Source organism: Caenorhabditis briggsae, assembly GCF_000004555.2.
Source record: "Caenorhabditis briggsae complete genome, chrII, whole genome shotgun sequence".
Lineage (NCBI taxonomy): Eukaryota > Metazoa > Nematoda > Chromadorea > Rhabditida > Rhabditidae > Caenorhabditis > Caenorhabditis briggsae.
Window position 1 is genome coordinate 9,996,564 of NC_013486.2, and position 18,187 is coordinate 10,014,750.

The 18,187-nt window shown below is 37.1% G+C and overlaps 6 protein-coding genes across 6 annotated transcripts; 2 read left to right on the forward strand and 4 right to left on the reverse strand.

Annotated features, from left to right (window-relative positions):
- Positions 1 to 862: 862 nt before the first annotated feature.
- CBG02487 lies at positions 863 to 2,195 on the reverse strand (the record flags this gene model as incomplete). The annotated part of the gene is made up of 6 exons (XM_002630744.1): positions 863 to 962; positions 1,008 to 1,082; positions 1,127 to 1,429; positions 1,478 to 1,544; positions 1,590 to 1,828; positions 1,876 to 2,195. 6 exons carry the CDS (start codon positions 2,193 to 2,195, stop codon positions 863 to 865), a joined length of 1,104 nt encoding a protein of 367 aa, XP_002630790.1.
- A 284-nt stretch (positions 2,196 to 2,479) lies between these two features.
- CBG02486 lies at positions 2,480 to 3,825 on the reverse strand (the record flags this gene model as incomplete). The annotated part of the gene is made up of 6 exons (XM_002630743.2): positions 2,480 to 2,617; positions 2,666 to 2,821; positions 2,877 to 3,191; positions 3,240 to 3,311; positions 3,362 to 3,671; positions 3,722 to 3,825. The coding sequence occupies 6 exons, from the start codon at positions 3,823 to 3,825 to the stop codon at positions 2,480 to 2,482; spliced, it is 1,095 nt and encodes a 364-aa protein (XP_002630789.2).
- A 251-nt stretch (positions 3,826 to 4,076) lies between these two features.
- Positions 4,077 to 5,327, reverse strand: CBG02485 (the record flags this gene model as incomplete). The annotated part of the gene is made up of 6 exons (XM_045242545.1): positions 4,077 to 4,164; positions 4,214 to 4,506; positions 4,553 to 4,775; positions 4,823 to 5,037; positions 5,085 to 5,207; positions 5,256 to 5,327. 6 exons carry the CDS (start codon positions 5,325 to 5,327, stop codon positions 4,077 to 4,079), a joined length of 1,014 nt encoding a protein of 337 aa, XP_045092287.1.
- A 1,286-nt stretch (positions 5,328 to 6,613) lies between these two features.
- On the forward strand, positions 6,614 to 8,340 carry Cbr-tiar-1 (the record flags this gene model as incomplete). The annotated part of the gene is made up of 6 exons (XM_002630741.1): positions 6,614 to 6,744; positions 6,790 to 6,886; positions 7,210 to 7,305; positions 7,351 to 7,771; positions 7,827 to 8,011; positions 8,059 to 8,340. The coding sequence occupies 6 exons, from the start codon at positions 6,614 to 6,616 to the stop codon at positions 8,338 to 8,340; spliced, it is 1,212 nt and encodes a 403-aa protein (XP_002630787.1).
- Positions 8,341 to 8,940: 600 nt separating this feature from the next.
- On the reverse strand, positions 8,941 to 10,575 carry CBG02483 (the record flags this gene model as incomplete). The annotated part of the gene is made up of 7 exons (XM_002630740.1): positions 8,941 to 9,110; positions 9,289 to 9,442; positions 9,488 to 9,578; positions 9,624 to 9,734; positions 9,982 to 10,220; positions 10,265 to 10,419; positions 10,467 to 10,575. 7 exons carry the CDS (start codon positions 10,573 to 10,575, stop codon positions 8,941 to 8,943), a joined length of 1,029 nt encoding a protein of 342 aa, XP_002630786.1.
- Positions 10,576 to 14,568: 3,993 nt separating this feature from the next.
- CBG25634 lies at positions 14,569 to 16,092 on the forward strand (the record flags this gene model as incomplete). Its single annotated transcript, XM_045242548.1, has 3 exons — positions 14,569 to 14,624; positions 15,557 to 15,664; positions 16,083 to 16,092. The coding sequence occupies 3 exons, from the start codon at positions 14,569 to 14,571 to the stop codon at positions 16,090 to 16,092; spliced, it is 174 nt and encodes a 57-aa protein (XP_045098169.1).
- Between the last annotated feature and the right edge of the window lie 2,095 nt (positions 16,093 to 18,187).

Consider the following 18,187-nt stretch of genomic DNA (forward strand, 5'->3'; position numbering starts at 1 on the left):
TTTCCCCACATCTAGGCACCTGATATTCTTATCCAAAAAAAAAACAAAAACCAAAAAATATGTATTTTCCAGTTGAACTAATTCTAGGGCGTAGTTTTTGGTATCCTTTTCTGTCTCTCCTCCTTTTCTCTGTCACTTATGAATTCAGCGCTGATTTTTTCCAAACTTCCACTTGGGTTCAAGCCAATGGGTGAAAAAACGCGCCTCAAAAAAGTTTTAGGCCAGAAGAAATTTAATAATTTCCAAGTTGACGTGGATTTGACCTAATTAGTTCTAATCAACGAGTTGCAACGCGTGATTTTTTCGTGCAACGTTTAAAAGTTTGATCCTCAACAGTCTGCGACGTTTTAAAGTACAATGGACAAAAAAATCTGATTCATTTTTTTACTATATATTCTTCATGAAATTTACTAAAAATCTATGGAAAAAAAATCAAATTCTATGGACTAGAATTCGAGAAAAAAAATTCCAAAGTTGAAAGCAGCGCGCTGCAGCGGTAGTGAAAAACTCACCGTGTTTCTAAAATCTCACGTTTACTGGGGCGCGATTTTTTGACCCATTGGCTTGAACCCAAGTGAACTTCTATTAAATTATTTAATTTATTGAAAAAAGAAGAGTAAATTCTGTAAAATTCTTCTTCTTCAGCACTTCCAATTTTTTCCAGAGCTGTGTTTCTTATAGTTACTCTCCAATATATAGTTTTGCCTATTATTTCCCAGTAATTTGAGACCCATTCCCCAGTTTTTATTGTAATTCAAACCGCTGATTTTATTTAAATCGTTTTCGAAATTTTAAAATATTTTAATCTTTAAGAACTAATAAATTATTTATACAGAGATATAAAACTATTTTACAGAAATCGTTATTTTGGTATAAAAACATGCTCGGATTGTAGTAAAAATGGTTCGAAGCCGATGCTGTGTGTGGAAGGAAGCAGAGATCGAGCAAACAGTTCGAGGGGTCTGAAAATTTAATTTAAGGGAATGTAAACTTTATCTGTGACGTACTGCATAAAATCGATTCCGAAATGCTGAAAAAGTTCTAAAAGAGGCGGTTTATGAGAGTGAACTGCCATTGGAATACTGAAACTTAAACGAAATTTTGAACAACTCGTTTTTATTCAAACCTTGCAAATACAAACTTTTCATAGATATTAAACTCCCTTCTAGATGATCTCTTTTTTGCAAAAACTATCGACTCGTAGGGCAATTTGTGTTTTTCCTTATCGAGATCGTAAACCGGTTCTCCTTGAGTTGTTATTTTCAGCCACTTCCACGTGGCAATCACTTCCATATTCCAGGATTTGAATCTCTCCTTCATTTCCTCTTCAACCCACTTTCGATTTGTGATCCAAAAAACAATCAGAGCATCGTTAGTAGTTATACTAGTGATATCGAGATTGTCGATAACTTGTTCATTCATTTCGTATCTGAAAATCGGGATTACTGTAGTATTATGAAATCATAGTATTATTTACGTTTTCTTTCTTTTCACAGATTTATTGAACCATGGGGGATCAGCAACAACCAGATCGAAGAGGATATCTTAAAATAATAACTTTAAAATGATTTTTTTTAATTAGATCAAACCATTGATTGCTGAATACTGCTCAACATCTGCTACGTCACCAACATGGAATGTAGCCCCAGGAGGGATGAAAATCTTTTGACTTTCCCCGTTTTCGACCACACCAGGCTTTTCTTGGGAGCATTTTATCCAATTGCTGATTATTCCATTGCAAAGCAGTTTGTCTAATTTTTGGAATCTTTGAAATGTGATAACTTGTGTTGATGACATACTTGTAGATGGTGTTATAACACTGAGGGCTCTGAAATTGAATTAGAATCTAGTTCTGCTTATTTTTCAGCTTCCAACTTTTCCGCGGCTTGTCTGGCATTCAGATTATTATCTTGGTTTGAAGATTCTTTAAAATATCCCATTTCCTTCCCGACTTTTCGTACTCCTGATGCGATTTGCTCAATCCACGTGGCATCTTCTGATTTCTCACATCTTTTCCGTTTTTCTTTCGAGATTCCTCGCTTTTTTATTGCTTCAAACTGCGAATCAGGCATGAATTTCGAATTAATTTCATATAATTCTGGTCGAATTTTTCGGCCAATCTTTTCAAATATGTTATTGTAATAGAGCTGCTCATCCAGAATCGCAAAATCAGCTTCCACGTGGAGTACGGACATCTGAAGAGAATGTGATAAAAACCGAGATTCGACAAATCCAAGTACTACTGTAGACGCTGAATCTAATTCTTCGATGCTATCGGAGTCAAAGTATTTGTTTTATTAAAAGTGAGATCGAATCAAAGAAACTTCCAAAATTATGCATCATTGACTTGGATACTTTGGGAGACAATTTCTCACACCGTTAGAGTTAATTATGACTACAGAAATCGGAAGAGAAAATTCTTAAGATTACAAAATAAATGAATGAAAAGGGTGCAGAAATGTTATAGCCAGAAATAGCTTTAGTGGTGTTCTCCAATCATCGACTTGATGATAACAAAAATGCCAATTCCAGCCGCAACGAACAGAGACTTGACAAGTGAAAGCCACTGAGAAGAGGAGGATTTCGAATGTGCATGAGATGTATTTGCTATCACATTCTGAAAACAAAGAATATTGATTTTTTCTTTTTCTTAAATAATTGTTACATGACTATGTCCATGACCTCCATCCCCATCCTCATCTGAATGCAGTTCCATTGGAAGAAGCTCAACTAGAGCCACATGTACAAATGTTCCAGCTGCAAGACCTTCCAGCCAGTATCTCCCGATTCGTTGCCACATATCATTTTCAATTCCATCGATCTGTAAATATCGCATACTTTCCTTTGCCTTCTTTTTTCTCAACTCTTGAACCTACCATTGTGGCCAAAACCATCCCAGCGGGAATCGTAGCCGACAGAAAGATAGATGAAGTCCATGCGTACTTTCTCGATGCGTTATGCTTGGCCAACTGAACACCATAAGATACACAACAGAGAACCTCGTGAAATAGGACTGCAATCAGTATCTGCCAGAATGCATTGGTGTCATTTTGAACTCCGAGAGCTACTCCTTCGAAGAATGAGTGAACCGACATTCCGAGAAGAAGGAACCATACTCGGATATTCATTGAACTGCCCGGCGAAGATCTACAGTGTCCAGAAGACGTTGGTCGATGGAGAGGACTTGCATTCTACAGAAAAGGAATAAAAACATGCTTCGTTTCCAATTTCAAGAGTACCTGTCTGAAAACGATTTCATCAGAATCATCATCCATAGCCACTAATGGTACATGATCTTCGCCTTCTTCTTCCTGTAACATATCAATTATTGTCTTTTGATTCACAGTACGACTTAAATTACATCATGAAATTTGTTCATTTTCATGGAATCACTCGTCGCCAATGGACTATGTCCTGAATGTGAGTGACCTCCTCCAATGGAATGACCGATTCCATGAATCACTTGTTCTATTATCAGTATAATCAGGAATCCAATGATCACAAGTTGATCAGTTGATGGAATCCATCCGTAACTGTCCACTATCGTCTGATTCCCTCTCAAATGCATTTCTTGATGCCTGACGTGTGGGACAAGTCCTAGAAAACACGTGGCAATGAAGACTCCGCAGGATGCGCAACCCAGAAACGATATTGAAGTTTTCGAGGCATTTCTGTAATTTCCATATTTAGGAAACTTCAAAAATGTTGAGAAAAAACTGACACACAGCACGTCCTCAAAAAAGTGTATGGTATTGAAGTTGAGATGAGGAGTAAGATGAAAACGGCAAACGCCGACGTTGTCATGAACAAAAACTGCTCCATCATGTGTGCATTTCTCGATTTCCTCAAAATTGTCTGTTTTCTATTATTTCGTCTGTCAGTTCGGAAATCTTTTGATCGATTAGAAACGATGAAACATGAAACAGGATGAGCGATATTTGATAACAATGGTCTTTTATTGCATGGATTCAAAAGAAAAAGGAAAGATAAAAATAACCAACAATGGATAAAGTGATTCATGAAAATATAAACTGACAACAACGAAAATCAACAAAATTGTAACAACAAGAGCTAGTTTAACGTCTTCCACCACGACCACCGCGTCCACCACCACGACCACGTCTTCCGAAACCACCACGAGGGGCTCCGAAAAGATCGTTGAAGCTGAAAAATAGCATGTGTTACATCGAAACGACACTAGTGGTTACCCTACCTTTCTTTGTTATTTCTCTTCATTCCCTTTTTCTTTCCACCATATCCAAACTTATCAGACTTGAGCTTCCTCTTCAACTCTCCGGCGTTTCTCATCGATCCACCTCTTCCAGATCCTCCTCTTCCTCCGCGACGATCTCCATAAGCACTAGACGGTCCATCATCGTCTTGGTCGAGACCATGTCTCTTGACATTGTTCAACATATCTTCAAGTTGTTGCTTCATTCCCTTTTTGTGTTTTTTCACAGCTTCCGCAAGCTTCTTCTTCTCATTATTCTTATTAGCAATAGCCTCCTGAAGTTGACTTTTGGTTATTTATTCAACTTTATTTTCACCCTACCTTTTGCACTTTCACAGCGAATTTCTTTTCCTCTCGAATACGACGGAAGGCTTCTTGTCGTTCTTTCATTTCCTGGATTCCGAGGAGCCTCTTGCGTACTTTTTGCATATGACTGTCGCTCTTAGCCATCTCGGCGTAGTAGTCGGATGGTCGAAGGACTTTGATTCCGAGATTGAGAAGTCTTGGATAAGCTGTTTGTACAGCCTTTTCTGCTTGCTTGTAGCTGAAATATTAATTTTTGACTTATTTTTAATGCTTGCGGGTACATACAAGTTCAATTCTCTCTGAAAATCGTCGTTTTCCACTTTCATGTCCATTTCTGCGTGTGGTGTCACGACTTCCAAAGTTTCAACCCACGGAAGATCTTTGGTGATTTCAGCCAACTTCTCCTTCATCTCTGCACTCTTGTTGATGATTGGGCGCTTCTTAGCAACTTGAATGTTGAGTCCATCTTTCAAAAGTCCCGCGGCAAATGCTGCTTGGAGCTGAAAAAAGGATATTAATTAAGATAAATCTGGAAGCTGATATTTGCCTCTTTTTCATCATCGTCACCATCAGATTCAGCTTCTTCAACCTCCATTGCATCAAGAGGTTTCTCCCACGTCTTCTCCTCAATTGCATTGTCGAAATCAAAATCGGATCCATCAGAGTCGCTCTGAAATAAATAATTTATACAGTACTTTTGGGCCGTTTTTTATTATACCTCTGGCTCCGGTTGTCGGCTTTTCGAGTTGGCGGCCAGACGTTTTGCCAGACTATTCATTTTACGAACCATCTGGAAGAGGTACTAGATACTGAATTTTTTTGGAATAAGTATAAAAACACGATTAAACGGTTAACTGAATGAACCACCAATAAATAAATATTTTTATGTGAACAAATATCTTTATTATGAAACAATTGGTATAAAAAGTGTTGATATGGAATAATTAGCTGAAAATATATGGAAGAAAAATGAAATGAGCAATAAACATGAGATGATTGAACAAATAGGAGAATTGGCACAAATTCGAAACAAAGAAGAAATTTTCCAAAGGTTTCTGAGAATTTTTCAAAAACTTTTATGAATCGAACTTTTACGAACGGATCTGAGCATATCTAATCCCAGAAATTTAATTGATTCGTTCCATAGAATACACACATTTGCATGTTTGCACTCAATATTCAGCTGATAAGAATTCGATATTGTGTGTTATGACTCAGGTTTCTTCGTTTCTATTGTTGGTATCTTTTCATTCGAAAATTTTCTAAGAATACTAATTCAAATGAAGGGAAAAATCGACAGAACTCCAACAGTTTCGACGATAGAAAGCTATGGAACGTATGTTAACATGATGTTTTCCCTCGAAATATCGAATTTCAGAGACATGCCAAATGAGCACTACCGCTACTTTAAAGAGAGATACATTTGTGGAATTTCAGGACCTGTTTTCCTATGTTCAGTATTTATTCTAATCTGTTTTCTAATTCTACTTGGAATTTTGGCAATAATCGTTTTCGTAATTCTTCATCGTGAGATAGGAAGCCACAAAACACAATCAAACGATAATTTTCTTTACAGATACGCTGTAAAAAGTCAATTAAGGAATCTTTGAAAGAAATAAACTCCTATGAAGTCGCAATTGGCAGAAGCTATTTTTTGGGATGGAACTAAATAATTTTTATGCGAATTGGCAATATAATTGTCAAAACCAATTTTCACACTTGAAATTTTTTTTACTTTTAATAAGACGTTTGGAAACACAAAAACTTACTATATTTTAGAGCACGGAGCCGCTATTTGGCATTTTGGAAGACGTTTTTTCGTAATAGAAAACCCTTTGTTTGAACCGCCGCGCTGACTCATTAGATCGGCATGTTGAACCGCAGCGCGCACGACCGCGACGCCCCTGACGACATAGAAACAGTGGAAATTCTACAGCGTTGTTGCAACTTTTCGCGCATTTTGTACTGTTTCAATGGGTTTTTATTGATTTTTTGACCATTCTTGTGTCCTGTCTATGATTTATTCGGCTGTCTATCATATTTTACAATATTTTTTGCAGGAAAACTTGTGAAACCATGTCCTTCTTCAATCCCCCAACCGCTTATGCGGAGGAAGTCTGTACTGGGTACAATGCGCGCATGCATTCGAAACTTGCTGAACGAGAGGGATTCCATCTTGGTAACGGTTCCGATGAACCCCGTACTTTGTAAGTTTCGAAATTGTATCGATTCGCAAGACTACTTTTTTTCAGATACGTCGGAAATCTCGACCCATCTGTAAGTGAGGATTTCATCGCTACGTTATTCAATCAAATAGGATCTGTTACAAAGACCAAGGTCATACACGACGTAAGTTTTGGTTGCAGAGCTAAATCATTGCAGAGTGCAATTGTTTGCTCGCGGTACGTGTCATTTTTATACGCTTTTCTTTTCTTTTTTTATATATCTGTGACACACTATCATGATATTTTCTAATTTCACAGGACATGGGGTACCTGACTACAAATGCACACGGCAGCAATCAACCCTCACCGACACTAAAACAGTGTATACCTTTTTATTTAAATTTTGTGTTCTGACAGTCTAGTATCTAAATGAAAACGCGTTTTGGAGATTTTAGGATATTAATCAAGCAGCATCAGCAAAACTTATCAAAATATTATCAATTACAGGGAGCTAACGATCCATATGCTTTCGTTGAATTCTCGGATCACGGCCAAGCTTCTCAAGCTCTGCAAACAATGAACAAAAGGCTACTTCACGATAGAGTAAGTTGGTTATCAGTCATAATTAGTATTTATTGTTTTTAACAGGAAATGAAAGTCAATTGGGCTGTGGAACCAGGGCAACAACCGTCCAAAATCGATACTACTAGACATTTCCATGTGTTCGTTGGAGATCTCTCATCGGAAGTCGACAATCAGAAGCTTCGTGAGGCATTCATACCTTTTGGAGATGTTTCGGACGCGAAAGTCATTCGTGATACCAACACCACAAAGTCGAAAGGATATGGATTCGTTTCCTATCCTAAAAGAGAAGAGGCTGAACGCGCTATTGAACAAATGAACGGACAATGGCTTGGAAGAAGAACAATTCGGACAAACTGGGCCACCAGGAAGCCGGGAGATCAAGAAAAGCCGAGTAATTACAACGAGAAGTCTTACGACGAAGTTTATAATCAAACTTCTGGAGACAACACCTCCGTCTACGTCGGAAACATTGCCAATCTCACAGGTGCGTTATCCTTCACCAGTTTTCAAATTCATCAAGCTTTATGTATTTTTTCCAGAAGACGAAATACGCCAAGCGTTCGCAAGTTATGGCAGAATTTCTGAAGTTCGCATCTTTAAGATGCAAGGTTATGCTTTCGTAAAGTTTGAAAACAAGAATGCCGCCGCTAAGGCCATCACTGAGATGAACAATCAAGATGTTGGAGGTCAGATGGTGCGCTGCAGTTGGGGAAAAACTGGTGATGTAAGTATTTAATGTATACTTTTTTTGTTCGAATCATCCGTTTTCAGGCCGCCAAATCTGCTGGGGGATCTTATGGTTACGGATACGGAGGACCATCATCCGGTGGAAACTCTCAACATTATCAAGGATACGGTGCAGGTGGTTACGGTGGTGGTCACGGAGGAGCTCATGGTGGTCCATCTCAACAGCAGTCAAATGCTAATAACCAATATTGGCAATATTATGCTCAATATTATAACAACCCACAGCTTATGCAGCAGTGGTCGAACTACTGGCAGCAGCAAGGAGGTGCTCCTCAACAACAGCAAAATGCCGGAGGTCATCAATAAACCCCCATTCCCTTTGCTTCAAGTTTTCATACTTTCTCTTCTCGCATTCTAATACGCTTCCATTCATGAAGTGGCCTCCTATGTATTTCTTATAACAATTCTCTCCTGGAACAATCTGTTGATCTTTTAACAATCTACATACCATACTTTTCTTCTGTTTTTGCATCGCTTACGAGGTCATTCCCCCACCATCCACCCTTATAATTATTCTCTTATAAAATATTTTCTGATTCAAACACAAAACACTGAAATTTCACTGGTAGATCTATATTGTTTTCCCTTTTTCTTTTTTTATGATGTGTTTCCCATTTTGGTTTTATTCTCTTTAATAGCGCAATAATGAATGTGAGAACATATTTTTTATGTCGTGACTTGTTTATTTTCAAATGTGGGCCAAATTTTATACACGTTTTCAGAATGGTTGGATCTCCAGCAGAGACTGGTTGCACAGGACAAAGAATAGAGAGACGAAGATGACTGTTAGTTCAAATCAGTTGACTAGAAAATGCAACAGAAAGAAAAGATCAGAGTTTGATGAGAAAAGAATGAAAGTGCTGTTTATATCATGTTAATGTCAATTAAAAAGAAAGGAAAAACTCTTCAAGTCGTCGACTCGTCGGTATCCACTTCGGTTATTGTGCTCCGCGCTGAGCTCATCGACCGGCAACTCGGATGTTTGTCGAAAAATGATGATTTCGATGGTTGCAAAAGGACAGTACTTATTAATGTCACACAGAATGCTTCCATTACTGTGAAGAAGTTCTTCCAATCTAAAAAAAAGAACGGTTTATTAGAAATTCAACAAATTTTTGACAAGGCGATTTTTTTCGAACCGTCATGTAAATGCGCTCAAACGCTAATGTTTCAAAAAGGCTTTGGTCTCAACGCGAAAGCTTATAATTTATTTATGCGTCCTGTCCGGAAAAATCGTCTTGTTATTCAACTTACAGAAAGAAGTCTCAATCGCCGGAAGTACTGTACCACACCCGAATGCACCGTATCTGGCGAGAAAATCGAAAACTGGCTGTTGAAGACCGAAAACCATGAAGAAAATATCGAGAATTCGGAATACGACAACGTATCTGTACGATACCAGTTCATCCTGAAAATAAAAATTATATTAAAATTAAAATTTTTTGGTTTTTACCATTCTCGAAACAGTAGTCACCAGCATATGTGTACCGTAGATTCCAGCCAAAAGAGATGGAAGAGTTATAAAGTCCAAAACTTTGAGAGGACTGAAGAAGCGAGTTTCAGAAAGACAATTGATTAAAAATTCTTACACTAGGCCTTGATCTTGATATTCGAAATATATGATTAATGAGACCAGAGTGGCAAACAATCGAACGATCGGCGCTTGAAGGACCATCAACTCACACAATCGAATCTTTTTTCTGAAAATGCGAAAAATTAGGCCTTGAAGAACACAAAATCCGTGCAGGGATTCAAAAAAAATCTTCCTGTCAATTTTCCCCAGTTTTCTTCGGTTTTGTAATGGCAAATGTAATTTCTACTTCAAAATTTGAATTTTAAAATAATCAAAAAATTCCGAATTTTTCTAAATCGGAATATTCTGAAATTCTGAAATTTCGATAATCAGAATTTTCGACATTCCGAACATCCCTGAATCCGTGTTCTTACCCTTCCAATCGGACTTTCGGAAGACATGGAAATAGACAACAAAATGGAGGTGTTGCTATTTCGACATACTGTAACCTCTGCATCATTTTTGTTACAAGGGCATGATGCCCATCAAAAATGTGCAAAAGAAGACAGATGATGACCCAGAGAGCGAAGGAAAAATAGAGGAACGAGAGTAGATGAGACAAGAACCAGACACGTGGCATGTACATGGCGACAAGGGCAAGAATCGAGACGAGCTGAAAAATCCTTTGAATTACTGCAGCTGTAATTAAAGGCTCACCGGCGCAGTACATGCCAGAAGTACAATCAGAAGACGTCTGTTTGAATGTGTGATATAAAATGAAATGTAGGCAAGATGAAGTACTGCGAGGCATACTGTACCCACTGTCACTGCTGTTGCCACTGCCAACGAAGCAATGTAGGTGGTTGTCAGAGCTGAAATTTTTAAAAATTATTCAAATGAAACAAGAGTAATCTCTTACATCTGAGAAAATTCTTCGAATGAGGCACGTCTTCATGTGTTCCAGTACAGTTGAGTAGTGAGTCGGTTAGTAGTTTGACCAGTGTTTCCCATGGTGATATTTCCAGCATTTTGATGAGTTATTGAATGTTCAGTTGATGATAATTCTTGGGCAATGCGATGCGATTTTTCTAGAAAATGCAAATTTGTTGTGAGAAAGTGGGAATCCAACGATTTTTCTGATTGAAAGAGACGACAGAGTGACACGGGAAGATGGAGGGCAAAAGAACGAAGAGAAACATATTTTATTTTCTTGAAACTTCTCTTCTTTTCTTTTTCCTGTCGCTTTTTTAGCTATCAAAAACATTTGAAAACGTATCGGAAATCGAAAAAAAATATGAGAAAAAGAGGAAGAGAGAGAATAGGAATTTTTAAGTTTTTTATATCCTCTGGAGTAATCGAATATGAGCCTGGGAATAGGAAATTCTTTTTATGATGTTTTAAAATGAAATAATAAATCTAATTTTATTCTGAAAAAATTCATCTCTCACAGGTGCAAATTTTGAGTGAATGTATGAGGAATATATGATAAGGTATGAATACAAGGAGTAGATAAACGAGGAGTCATAATTTTCGAAGGGAAAAAGGATTTTTCAGATATTCCCCACCTTCATAAGATTATCCCTTCTTTCCACTGTTAAATCCGCTTCCCATTTTATAATCAGTTTCAGTGAGGGGAAAAAGGAAAACAAGGATTTTTAGATGCCTGAGCTTTAGATGTTGAAAATTAAAAAATGAATTTTCAGAAAACAAATGCAGTTTTGAAAAACCAAAAAATCGAATTCTGACATTTTCAGTCCAAAACTTTCAACTTTAAGACTCTGAAAGCTAATTGAATATTGCTGAATTGTCCTGAGAATTTCAGGATACATAAAGAAAAAATACAATTTTATTTTAGTGAAACTCTTTCAAAGAAGATATCGTAAATTCGAGCTAGTTTATCTCATTTCCTGTCGAAGACATGAAAAAGTTGTCACTGATGAGTTGTTTGTCATAATATCACCCAAATTCACACATTTTATTAGTTTAGTAATTTTTGATATCTTTTATAGGAGCCGAGATAATTGAGCTCAAACTTGACAGTGTGGGTGCCCTTCTATTACAGATATTACAGTAACAAGGTCGCTAGGAACGGGGTGATATTAGACCTTTTTTACAGGCCCATTTGAACTCATATATCTCGATCCCTGTGAGTTTCCTGTATCAAAATGTAGTCAATTCATAAATTGTTTATCATAATATTGCAAACATTTTACCAGTTGGCACTTTTTTGATATTTCTTATAGGAACTGAGATAATTGATCTCAAACATGACAGTGTGGGGGCCCTCTTTGGTATGGCTCCACTTGAATGCAGAATAATATATTTCTTGGGTTCTAGACTCTCTTTATACTCCTATAAATTTATATTGAAGATAGAACGTACCTAGACAAGAAAACTAACAAACAGATGTCACATTGAATCAAAAACGAAACTATAGGAAGAGTCGAAACGCCCCTATTTTTTAGTTTATCTTTCCACCTAATGGACCAAAAGCCGAACGTGGTGGGCAAAAAAAAAGACTGAGGGAAATATTTAGGGGGAATGGTGGGGGCTGTTTGCGCAACTGCATGAGCCTTCGTGCTTGTTTGAATCTTCTTTCATGGGTGAAAAACGAACGAATAGGAAAAAGAAGAAGAAGAGCAGCGAAAAGTTGTTTTGACGGGCTAAAAAAAGTGAAGAGAGAAGAAGAAAAAGAAGAGCAATGCGCATAGAATAACTTAATTTAGAGCAGAAAAAGAAGAAGAAAAAAGTGAATGTTGAAAATTGTAAATTGAATTTAGGAGAGCAAATGAATAAAGCATAGAATGACATCAAGTAGAATCTGAATACTTCAGCTGTTGAATAAAAAAACGAGAGAGAGTTCAGATATGATAAATAGTTCCAATTGATAATCTTATATTGACAATAGAACTTTAGAGCAGACACAAAGTAAAAACACATTCTTCAGTAATCCTTCTCTGTTCTCAAGAGACAAAAAACTCACTCACCGAAGAAAATCTGTGTTCCGTTTTTTCCTCAACCACCTTGAGCCATGGAAGTGGGCGGAGTCTCTGTTCTGAAATAAAGGAGTATGGTGTGCACTTTTTCGCTAGGGAGGCCAAATGTAAAAACCGTTTTTCGTTTCGGGTCACGAAGACAATCGGAGAAGGAACGGACGAAGAAAAGGATTTCTATTTGTTTTTGGTAACAAATCGGAGAAACATAAGAAGGAATGGACGGACGGAGATAGAGAAGAAAAAAGGCATAATTTTGGATGAGAAATAGTTTAGACCAGAAAAGAACAATTGAGGAGGTCAAGAATGTTGTTTAAGTCGCTGCTTTTAGTTTATCAGTCAAGTTTCCGGAGAACGTGAGAACTTGGCGTAAGCTGAAGGATGGAGGCATGAGCAAGTTAAACATTTGAACTCGATTGTTACATCATAAACTAGACTGTGGTTTATCTCGCCTCATTAACAATGAAGCTGCAAATACAGGAAGCTCAGGATAAACTGAAAGTTTGTTGAATGTATACTTTCGTTTCCGGGCCCTGACGGGCCTTCGTGAGCCCTACCATAGTTTCTTTTAGAATTAATATATTCGGACCAACTAACTCTTGAATAATAGAACTTTCGACAAATACTACAAAATGATACTACTTAGAAAACTGTACCTTGCCAATGAACAAAGTCATAGGCCATAAAGTGGCTAATCCGTGCCGTGAAGAGAACTGCTTGTTTTTTCAGACAATTTCGTCTGTAACTTCGTTCATAGACAAGATACAAGTTTTTAAATAATACCATTTTTTTGTACATGTCGAGTTCTGTCATATCCGATTCAGTTAGTCCCAAAATATTGATTCTAAAAGAAACTATGGCAGAGCCCGCGAAGGTCCGCCAGGGCTCCGTTTAAAGCGGGGTAAGGCTCAAATCGTATAGTAATCGAGTATTTTATATTCAGACAAAGAAAACCAGACAAAGGAGGGAACTATAAAAAAAATCGAGAAAAAAGTATATGAGAGGAAATTAATTGGATCTATCTCGTCCAATTCTCATTTCCCATTTCACCCCGACGACATCAAAACGATTCATGAGAAAATAAAAGAAGAACTGACCGAAAATCAATTCAAGAAATTCCCTGAAGGACATCTTTATCGCCTTCAGACAGTACATATTATTATCATTATTTTTGTTTCATTGGAAAGATAAAAAAGGGAAAAGAGAGACGAGAAAGAAATGATATAATTCAGTTGAACCGAAAACAGGAGTGTATGATTATGGAGTGTGACAGGAAATTTGCATATTTCAGTACAGTTATATTTAGTGCGACTATTTTGATTTTCGAAAAATTTCATAGATCTAGGCGAGGAAAAAAATCAACTGGAAACTTCTCGCAAAAGCGGAAAACGGACACCCTACGGAGGGGAAAGAAACGGGGAGTGAAGTGAAGAGCACTCACGGGAGCACTTAGAAACGGTTGTCAGGTCATAAATAATTCGTCATCGCTAAACTGGAAAATTCGGAAAGGCATACGGTAGCTATTTTGGAATAGAACATGAAACTTTGCTCACAGAGTGTGCAATAAAGCTAGAAAACAATATTGTTGTATTTCATCTCCGGATGCGAAAAATTGTTGTTTTAACATTTAGAAGGGAACAAACACGATTACGGTAGATTTGAAACTTCAAGAAGAGAATTATCGTTGTTTGTGAATTCAAATTTTTGTATTAATAGTCTGGTGAAGTAATGTCACAATCGGAATAATCTGAATAACAAAAGAAAACAAAAGTTGGAATAAATGATGTGAAGTTCATAGATGAAGAAAACAAAAAGGTGGAGGGACATGAAAAAAGAACCGTCTCCGTACTTGTGATCCGGGCATTTGCCGGGCACTTCGCAGGTCTTGGCATAGTTCGCAGGCACAGTTTCTTTTAGAATCAATATTTGGACCAACTAAATGAGAAATAATAGAACTCGACGAGTACTACAAATTGATACTATTTGGTATACTGTATACTGTCTATGAAAAAAGTTACAGGTATTAAAATGGCTTTGCCCGGACGTCACGAGTCGGGCGGGGCTTGCTTTTGTCGATCCGTTTCGTCTATTACTTTGTTCATAGACAAGATACAGTATTCCGAATAATATCATTTTCTAGTACTCGTCAAGTTCTATCGTATCTGATTCAGTTGGTCCGAAAATATTGATTATGAAAGAAACTATGGCAGGGTCCGGATGGCAAGCATTACTGTCTCTATATTTGGCTCTTATAAGTCTCTCGAGAAGTTGAACTTGTGCGATCTCGTCGACGAGTATTGAAGGTGCCGCGCCACAACCGACTGAGCCACGCGGGCGAAACAAGAGCGACATGATTGCATATATAAAACCGGAGGTACGATAGCTGTAGAGATTGAACACTAAGCATTGTACACCGTTACGTCAGAATGCATACCCTCTAAATCAGAAAGAACTTTTTTTTTAAATAAAAGTGTTCGAAAAAGAAAAAAAAGCTGAAATCGAATCGAAACAAGAAGAAGCATGAAGAAGAAGAACGAAGTTTACAGCTAATGGTATTCTGTGACGTAACAGATAAAAGTGAAGAACGGTTCGTCATCGGATGTCTATCGGCAATTTGCAGCGGAAAGTGGAAGGAGAGGTAGCTTTTTGGGGAAGAATAAGAAGACAAAAGAAGGAAAAGAGAATGAATAGAAGATGAGTTATTCTTGGAAAAAGGGAGGTCCTTGGAGGGAGAGAGAGAAGAGAGAAAAAAAGACAAAGAGAAAAGGAAGGTCAAGGAAGGGAATAGAAGTTTGGATTATGCAAAGTATTCTTTCTTTTCTTTTTCATGTTTCCCGATATTTCACACTCCTCATATTTTTTCTTGAAGAGCCCTTCACTTTTTTCAACAACCGTTATTTTATTGTGACGAGAAAATATGGGACTTGCTGTTAGACATAGACGAAAAAGACGGAAAGAGTTTGAACTGACCATCGGTCAGTGCCTCTCGATTACACAACGAAAAGCGGGAGAATAGGATGAGGAGAAGCAGGAAGAGAGAAAAAGGAATAGAGAATAAAATGGGGAACAAAATGCGAAGAATGAAGCATCTCATCCCACGCAGAGAAGAAGAGGGAGAGAGATGGCATGTTAATTAAATAGCTTCATTCGTGTAAGCATGTGAAAAACGACTCACTAGAGATTTGAAATCGAATGAAAAAAAAAGAAAATCTTAGTGGTGACTAGAAGAGGTACAGTACCCCTCTTACTATTCCAGCAGAAAGGAGGTCTGAAATTTTCATAGTAAATAAAATGCCGCGCCTCCGGGGCTTCAAGCAGCTGAGTTACAAAAAAACTTTACTACAAAAGTCGACAGAGGTCCCGCAACGACAACTACAGTGACCTAAATTAATATTTTTCTTAATTTCTCGTTGTTCATTGACGTTCGCCGATGTTCGTTAATTTTTTTCAAAAGCAAGTCAGCAAATTAAAATTTTTGCCAGTAGAAAATTGACTGAAAACGAAATCGAGATAATAACACTCAGAAAATAAAACATTTCTAGGTTACGATAGTTGTCGTTGTGGGACCTTCGGCAAAGGCCATCCGCGTTTCTCTTCCACAGCTTTAATTTTTTCGTACCGGTATTCTTTTTTTTTCGTACGAGTATTCTGATTAATCTAGCTGGAAAATATTGAGGTCTGAAAGTTTCAGAGTACATAAAACAAAATTAGAGGCAATACATTTTTTAATCAGCAAGTTTTTATTCGTACAATTTTCAAATCATGTGGTTTTCAAACCTGTCGGAGAAAATATAATGACGTTCACAGATCTTTTGATTAATTTGAACTGAAAAAGAATTCCTCAGGTTTTACAATTTATGTCGCTGAATCACAGTTTTTTCAGAACGTCTTGAAATAAAGCCTGTGGCTGAAATTCTGTAATATTTCAGTTTCGAAAGCTATTGGCTTTGAAATTCTCACGAAATAACTTTTACCGAAAGATCAAGATTAACACAAAATGAATCACAAAAAGCGCATTATTCCCTAAAGAGAACTTTGAACTCTTTTCAAAGCTTTTCAACCGGAAACCTATTTTGAATAGATGATATGCGAGTGTTAATTAGAAATTTTGAAAACTAAGAAAAATTTATAGAAGATAGCTAAAGACTGAACCTGGATTGAATACAGCTAACAGGGACTATACAAAATTTGTATTTCAAATCTGTTTGAACCGCGTTCTTCACGACATTTTTAATCCGGTATAGTACAGAATACGAAAAATTGTGGTATTCCTTTGTTTTCAAGAAGGGAAACAAATTTCACCCCTAAGACAAAGGATGCCGTGAAATCTGTAATACATAGAGGGACAATCTAACTTCTAACTTTGAGCCAATTTTTCGAGGAATCAAGATAACTGAGCTCAAACTTGACTTTTATTACAGGTTTTACGGTAATTTGAAATTTCAAAATTCAACGCTTCGATAGTGTCAGTGAATTTCAAACGGACGGATCAAAGCAACTGCAAAAAGCGGAACAAAAACGAATAGGACAGGAGGAAGGGACAGCTGATGAGAGAAAAGAAGAAGAAGGACGAAAAGATATATCTTTTCGGTTCAATCGAATTTTTCAAATTCTTTTACTCTTTGTATCGATTCGATCGGAAATTCGGTTAACTGAAAGAAAACAAATGAGAGCGAAAACACAAAAAATAGAAAAGAAAACAATGACACAATGAGATACTGGAATCGCAATTTAATTGACCCTAGTGCCAAAAGCGGAGAGAGAAAGAGAAATAGATTGAATGGTGTTGGGTACGAGAATAGGGATTGACATACAGACAGCAAAAATGGACGATGACGAGTGTCAGCGACCGGTTTCGGAACACACACATCGTCAACGCTACGTCCTCAAAACTTCTTCGTCTTTTTTTTCCATTTTTGCAATGTGTGTCCTTCCGAAATAATTTTGAATCGGAGAGAAATGGACGGCAGAGGACGAAAAAGCTATTCTTGTCTCTGTTTTTATTCGAAGAATCTCTGGAAGATTCTATGAAAATCGACGAAAAAATGATTCAATTATTTCAGCCATTATTATTCATTCTCTTCCAGTTCGTTGCACGTCCAGTTTATAGGAATGGAATGAGGAGGCAGAAGAAAATAAGAAGAAGAATGTTCGAGAAAAAGGATTATATGTACATAGAGTTCAGAATAATGATTCATCATATAAATATACAGTACCGCACGCTCTCCCACAGAACAATTCCGAACTGCAAATTAATTTTTGATCTACAGAAAAAAGTTTGGCGCGATCACAATTGCAGGTCTAAAACCATAATTTCAGAATTTTTTATCTGATTTTGTGGAGTTCCAAGATGATTTAAATGATTTTTAAAAAATTAATTAGTGGTTATAGAATCCTGTATGGTCCTTTTCCAGAAGAAAAAATGTCAAAAATGGTCATTTTTGAAAGTTTTTTACAGAAAAAATCTATCTTCTCTTTCAGTTTTTGACATTTCTAGGAGTTCTATAGCTCAAAAAAACCGCAATTACTTTCTCTACATTTTCTATGGATGAATTTTTAATTCGTCTGATAAAACTTTTTTTATAATTCAAAAACCTCATGAAATTGCACAAAATCGCATTTTTGCGCTGGGGTACCGAGCTCGAAT